Genomic DNA, 6,920 nt, shown 5'->3' on the forward strand with positions numbered 1-6,920 from the left:
TTTGGGGTCTTTGTTTTGTGTCTCTTTGGGGTTATTTTGTGTCTCTTTGGGGTTGTTGTTTTGCATCTATGTGGGGTTGTTTTGCGTCTATTTGGGGTTGTTGTTTTGTGTCTCTGTAGTTTTTGTTGTTTTACGTCTGTAGTTTTTGTTGTTTTGCATTTCTTTGTGGATGTTTTACGTCTCTGTGGATGTTTTACGTGTCTTTGGGGTTGTTGTTTTGCGTCGCTTTGGGGTTGTTGTTTTGTGTCTCTTTGGAGTTGCTATTTTGTGTCTCTTTGGGGTTGTTGTTTTGCGTCTCTTTGGGGTTGTTGTTGTTTTGCGTCTCTTTGGGGTTGTTGTTTTGCGTCTATTTGGGGTTGTTGTTTTGCGTCTCTTTGGAGTTGTTGTTTTGCGTCTCTTTGGGGTTGTTGTTTTGCGTCTCTTTGGGGTTGTTGTTTTGCGTCTCTTTGTGGATGTTTTACGTCTCTGTGGATGTTTTACGTGTCTTTGGGGTTGTTGTTTTGCGTCTCTTTGGGGTTGTTGTTTTGCGTCTATTTGGGGTTGTTGTTTTGTGTCTATTTGGGGTTGTTGTTTTGTGTCTCTTTGGAGTTGCTATTTTGTGTCTCTTTGGGGTTGTTGTTTTGCGTCTCTTTGGGGTTGTTGTTTTGTCTCTCTTTGGAGTTGCTATTTTGTGTCTCTTTGTGGTTCTTGTTTTGCGTCTCTTTTGGGTTGTTGTTTTGTGTCTGTGGGGTTGGTTTGTGTCTCTTTGTGGTTGTTGTTTTGCATCTATGTGGGGTTGATTTGCGTCTATTTGGGGTTGTTGTTTTGTGTCTCTTTGGGGTTATTTTGTGTCTCTTTGTGGTTGTTGTTTTGCGTCTCTTTGGGGTTGTTTTGCGTCTATTTGGGGTTGTTGTTTTGTGTCTCTTTGGAGTTGCTATTTTGTGTCTCTTTGTGGTTGTTGTTTTGCGTCTCTTTGTGGTTGTTGTTTTGCGTCTATTTGGGGTTGTTGTTTTGTGTCTATTTGGAGTTGCTATTTTGTGTCTCTTTAGGGTTGTTGTTTTGTGTCTGTGGGGTTGGTTTGTGTCTCTTTGTGGTTGTTGTTTTGCATCTATGTGGGGTTGATTTGCGTCTATTTGGGGTTGTTGTTTTGTGTCTCTTTGGGGTTATTTTGTGTCTCTTTGTGGTTGTTGTTTTGTGTCTGTGGGGTTGGTTTGTGTCTCTTTGTGGTTGTTGTTTTGCATCTATGTGGGGTTGATTTGCGTCTATTTGGGGTTGTTGTTTTGTGTCTCTTTGGGGTTATTTTGTGTCTCTTTGTGGTTGTTGTGCGTCTATTTGGGGTTGTTGTTTTGTGTCTCTGTAGTTTTTGTTGTTTTACGTCTGTAGTTTTTGTTGTTTTGCATTTCTTTGTGGATGTTTTACGTCTCTGTGGATGTTTTACGTGTCTTTGGGGTTGTTGTTTTGCGTCGCTTTGGGGTTGTCGTTTTGTGTCTCTTTGGAGTTGCTATTTTGTGTCTCTTTGGGGTTGTTGTTTTGCGTCTCTTTGGGGTTGTTGTTTTGCGTCTCTTTGGGGTTGTTGTTTTACGTGTCTGTGGATGTTTTACGTGTCTGTGGATGTTTTACGTGTCTTTGGGGTTGTTGTTTTGCGTCTCTTTGGGGTTGTTGTTTTGTGTCTCTTTGTGGTTGTTGTTTTGCGTCTCTTTGGGGTTGTTGTTTTGCGTCTCTTTGGGGTTGTTGTTTTGTGTCTGTGGGGTTGGTTTGTGTCTCTTTGTGGTTGTTGTTTTGCATCTATGTGGGGTTGATTTGCGTCTATTTGGGGTTGTTGTTTTGTGTCTCTTTGGGGTTATTTTGTGTCTCTTTGTGGTTGTTGTTTTGTATCTATGTGGGGTTGTTTTGCGTCTATTTGGGGTTGTTGTTTTGTGTCTCTGTAGTTTTTGTTGTTTTACGTCTGTAGTTTTTGTTGTTTTGCATTTCTTTGTGGATGTTTTACGTCTCTGTGGATGTTTTACGTGTCTTTGGGGTTGTTGTTTTGCGTCGCTTTGGGGTTGTTGTTTTGTGTCTCTTTGGAGTTGCTATTTTGTGTCTCTTTGGGGTTGTTGTTTTGCGTCTCTTTGTGGATGTTTTACGTCTCTTTGGATGTTGTTGTTTTACGTGTCTGTGGATGTTTTACGTGTCTGTGGATGTTTTACGTGTCTTTGGGGTTGTTGTTTTGCGTCTCTTTGGGGTTGTTGTTTTGTGTCTCTTTGTGGTTGTTGTTTTGCGTCTCTTTGGGGTTGTTGTTTTGCGTCTCTTTGGGGTTGTTGTTTTGCGTCTCTTTGGGGTTGTTGTTTTGCATCTCTTTGTGGTTGTTGTTTTGCATCTATGTGGGGTTGATTTGCGTCTATTTGGGGTCTTTGTTTTGTGTCTCTTTGGGGTTATTTTGTGTCTCTTTGGGGTTGTTGTTTTGCATCTATGTGGGGTTGTTTTGCGTCTATTTGGGGTTGTTGTTTTGTGTCTCTGTAGTTTTTGTTGTTTTACGTCTGTAGTTTTTGTTGTTTTGCATTTCTTTGTGGATGTTTTACGTCTCTGTGGATGTTTTACGTGTCTCTTTGTGGTTGTTGTTTTGCGTCTCTTTGGGGTTGTTGTTTTGCGTCTCTTTGTGGATGTTTTACGTCTCTGTGGATGTTTTACGTGTCTTTGGGGTTGTTGTTTTGCGTCTCTTTGGGGTTGTTGTTTTGCGTCTCTTTGGGGTTGTTATTTTGTGTCTCTTTGGGGTTGTTGTTTTGCGTCTCTTTGGGGTTGTTGTTTTGTCTCTCTTTGGAGTTGCTATTTTGTGTCTCTTTGTGGTTCTTGTTTTGCGTCTCTTTTGGGTTGTTGTTTTGTGTCTGTGGGGTTGGTTTGTGTCTCTTTGTGGTTGTTGTTTTGCATCTATGTGGGGTTGATTTGCGTCTATTTGGGGTTGTTGTTTTGTGTCTCTTTGGGGTTATTTTGTGTCTCTTTGTGGTTGTTGTTTTGTATCTATGTGGGGTTGTTTTGCGTCTATTTGGGGTTGTTGTTTTGTGTCTCTGTAGTTTTTGTTGTTTTACGTCTGTAGTTTTTGTTGTTTTGCATTTCTTTGTGGATGTTTTACGTCTCTGTGGATGTTTTACGTGTCTTTGGGGTTGTTGTTTTGCGTCGCTTTGGGGTTGTTGTTTTGCGTCGCTTTGGGGTTGTTGTTTTGAGTCTCTTTGGGGTTGTTGTTTTGTGTCTCTTTGGAGTTGCTATTTTGTGTCTCTTTGTGGTTGTTGTTTTGCGTCTCTTTGGGGTTGTTGTTTTGCGTCTCTTTGTGGATGTTTTACGTCTCTGTGGATGTTTTACGTGTCTTTGGGGTTGTTGTTTTGCGTCTCTTTGGGGTTGTTGTTTTGCGTCTCTTTGGGGTTGTTGTTTTGTGTCTCTTTGGGGTTGTTGTTTTACGTGTCTTTGGGGTTGTTGTTTTGTGTCTCTTTGGGGTTGTTGTTTTGTGTCTCTTTGGGGTTGTTGTTTTGCGTCTCTTTGGGGTTGTTGTTTTGTGTCTCTTTGGAGTTGCTATTTTGTGTCTCTTTGTGGTTGTTGTTTTGCGTCTCTTTGGGGTTGTTGTTTTGCGTCACTTTGGGGTTGTTGTTTTGTATTTGTGGGGTTATTTTGTGTCTCTTTGTGGTTGTTGTTTTGCATCTCTTTGTGGATGTTTTACGTCTCTGTGGATGTTTTACGTGTCTTTGGGGTTGTTGTTTTGCGTCTATTTGGGGTTGTTGTTTTGTGTCTCTGTAGTTTTTGTTGTTTTGCATTTCTTTGTGGTTGTTTTGCGTCTCTGTAGTTTTTGTTGTTTTGCATTTCTTTGTGATTGTTTTGCGTTTCCTTGTGGTTGTGTTGCAATTCTTTGTGGTCATTGTTTTGCGTCTCTGTAGTTTTTGTTGTTTTACGCCTGTAGTTTTTGTTGTTTTTCATTTCTTTGTGGTTGTTTTGCGTTTCCTTGTGATTGTGTTGCATTTCTTTGCACCTTGTTGTTGTCTCTGTAGTTTTTGTTGTTTTGCATCTCTAGTTTTTGTTGTTTTGCATTTCTTTGTGGTCGTTGTTTTGCGCTTCTTTGTGGTTGTTGTTTTGCTTCTCTGTAGCTTTTATTGTTTTGCATCTCTTTGTGGTTGTTTTGTGACTCTGTGTGGTTCTGCGTGTCTTTGTGGAAGTTATTTAACCCTAACTTTCTGAAAAACAAGTAGTGACTCATTTTGTCATTTTTATTGATAGATGTGTGGGAATATAGAAACCTGTGTAAAGCTGTTCGATGGGTTTGGCGTTGGAGTCGCTGGGAGCTCGAATGAAACATGGCAACACTTCCTGTATCACCCTGAAAACAAGCACAGAGGCATAGAGCTAGCTTAAACACAAACAGATAAATATTGATGTGTTTCTTTAAGTGTGTACTTAGTGAACAAAAGACATCTTTAATTTGTACCTTCAAACACAAACCTGTCACAAACAATCTGGTGCCAATTGTAATTAGTTTTTCATTTTATTTCCACTAGCATGTTGGCTAACAACTGGATCATAGTAAGATGTACAACTAGAACCACCCACTCAACATATAACCCCACTGCCCGTGTACACATAGCTCCGTCTCTGTATGTACAACCCCGACCGCTGCATATAGTCATGACCCCTGTACTTACACAGGAAGTGTCCTGGTTCCATTCAGAAGCTGGATCAGCTCCAGGCGAGTCTGGTCATCCAGGTAGGTCACATGTTTACCTGATGCAAGCTCAGCCTTCGCCCCCAGACTCAAGTTCCTGTTTAAAAAAACACAGTAACAACTTGTTTAGTTTTTTTTTGGCAATGTACTGCTACAACCTTTGCTACTGCTATTGCTACTACTACTGCTACTGCTACTACTGCTGCTACTGCTACTATTGTTGTTGCTTCTACTACTACTACTACTACTACTACTGCTACTAATACTGCTACTTGGGCGGCTGTGGCTCAGGTGGTAGAGCAGGTCGTCTATGGTTTGATTCCCGGCTCCCCCCAGTCCAGTAAAAGTGTCCTTGGGTGAGATTCTGATTCTGAATAACCGTGCTGTGAGTTTGAGAGTATGTGTGTGAGCGAGCTGAGTATCATCATGAGCGCTTTGGATAGGAAGTACTGTATCGCTACTGATGGGAGGGAGGGTAGTGTGAAGCTGACCTCTGAACATTCCAGGACAAAGTCAGGGGGAAGTGGTCAAGGCTGAGCACCTGACTCAGGTACTGCCTGCTGGGAGGACTGATGGTCCACAGAGAGTTACTGCTGCCCTGCAGCTCCGCCACAGTCACGTCCTCATGACTGTACGCCTCCAGGAACTGCAAGGCACTCTGGGAAAAACAGGCCACAGGGTTACTGGGAGCTGTAGCATCAGTACTGCAGTCAGTGTGTGTACTAGTACTGCAGAGAACTTACAGGTGTGTAGCTGTAGGAGCTAGTGAAAGAGCTGAAGTCTTTCTCTGTCAGATCTTTGAGTTGATTCTGCTGCGCACTCATCGTGAAGATTGGCTGTGAACAACAACAGCAGGTCACAGTTATGGTACTACTAATACTACTGCTCCTACTGCAGCTGACAACAAAAACATCAGGAACACATTAGTACAACTAATACTAGCACTCATACTGCTACTACTCTCAACACCAACACTCAAACAGTTCCAATAGTTCTTCAGAGTTAAACAGTACAAGCGAAGCGTGTTGTTCTCATGAGGAGGCAGCTAGAAGGAGCACATGTTGGCACACTGACATCCTGGATCTGGCTAAATCTACATCTGTCCACTGCAGAGGCTTGATCCACAACCTGGAGGAGCACTAATATATAGGCCCACAGATGGGAGGTTGATCAGCTGGCTCTCTGGTTCATCCATTCATCAATCGTCAACCGCTTATCCTGCGTACAGGGTCGCGGGGGCCGGAGCCAATCCCAGCTGACATTGGGCGAAATGCGGGGTACACCCTGGACAGGTCGCCAGTCCATCACAGGGCCACACATAGACAAACAACCACTCACACTCACATCCACACCAATTTTGGAGACACCAATTAACCTAGCCCACATGTCTTTGGATAGTGGGAGGAAGCCGGAGCACCCGCAGAGAACCCATGTGGACACGGGGAGAACATGCAAACCAAACAGAAAGCAGAAAGGTGGGCGAGGCAGATGGCCGCAACAGTTCCCACCAAGAGCAAGCACTAGGCGACAGAGGCAAGGCAAAACTTCCTTTTAAGAGGCAGAAACCTCGAGCAGAACCATGACTCAGGGTGGGCGGCCATCTGCCTCGACTGGTTGGGGTGAAGGAGAGAGAGAGAGAGAGAGAGAGAGAGAGAGAGAGAGAGAGAGAGAGAGAGGGCAGGAGAGGAACAGAGAGAAAAAGAGAGGGATGGAAGGAGAGGGAGAGAGAGAGAGGGAGAGAGAGCGAGAGAGAGGAAGCCTACGCAGTATCCACACAGAGGTACAGTAAAGGTGATGTTGCTATAGACTGAATGAAAAATGGTATAGATATTTATAGTAGTGTTAATGGTAACAATCGTAATGTTAATGATTATAATAACAATAATAACAATAGGACTAGTAACAATAGTTGTTGTAGCAGAGGGTGTCGAGCAGGAACACGGGGACAGCAGGTGACCCGCAGCCACAGATCCAGACTCCACAGCTCCAGAGCCAGAAAACCTGCAGGAAGTGATAGGAGGAGAGAGGAGAGGGACGAGAAAGCACAAGACTACCAGAAAGGGGAGAAGTTGTGTTAGTAACATGCAATAATGGGATGAGGTTGCATACAGAGGGAGAGAAAGTAGAGGAGAGAGGAGCTCAGTGCATCATGGGAAATCCCCCGGCAGTCTAGGCCTATAGCAGCATAACTAAGGGATGGTTCAGGACTAACCTGAGCCAGCCCTAACTATAAGCTTTATCAAAGAGGAAAGTCTTAAGCCTA

At 43.2% G+C, this 6,920-nt stretch overlaps 1 protein-coding gene across 1 annotated transcript in view; it reads right to left on the reverse strand.

Moving 5' to 3' along the window:
- The window catches only part of LOC123985906 (piezo-type mechanosensitive ion channel component 2-like), a 55,443-nt gene that overhangs the window by 8,762 nt on the left and 39,761 nt on the right, over nucleotides 1-6,920 (reverse strand). Inside the window, exons 34-37 of the mRNA XM_046073929.1 lie at nucleotides 5,401-5,581; nucleotides 5,149-5,315; nucleotides 4,638-4,754; nucleotides 4,236-4,315 (exon numbers count right to left, since the gene is read on the reverse strand). Coding sequence (XP_045929885.1) covers nucleotides 4,236-4,315; nucleotides 4,638-4,754; nucleotides 5,149-5,315; nucleotides 5,401-5,581 — 545 coding nt within the window. The remainder of the gene's footprint in view (nucleotides 1-4,235; nucleotides 4,316-4,637; nucleotides 4,755-5,148; nucleotides 5,316-5,400; nucleotides 5,582-6,920) is intronic.

This window comes from Micropterus dolomieu, linkage group LG01, assembly GCF_021292245.1.
Source record: "Micropterus dolomieu isolate WLL.071019.BEF.003 ecotype Adirondacks linkage group LG01, ASM2129224v1, whole genome shotgun sequence".
Taxonomy (NCBI): Eukaryota; Metazoa; Chordata; class Actinopteri; order Centrarchiformes; family Centrarchidae; genus Micropterus; species Micropterus dolomieu.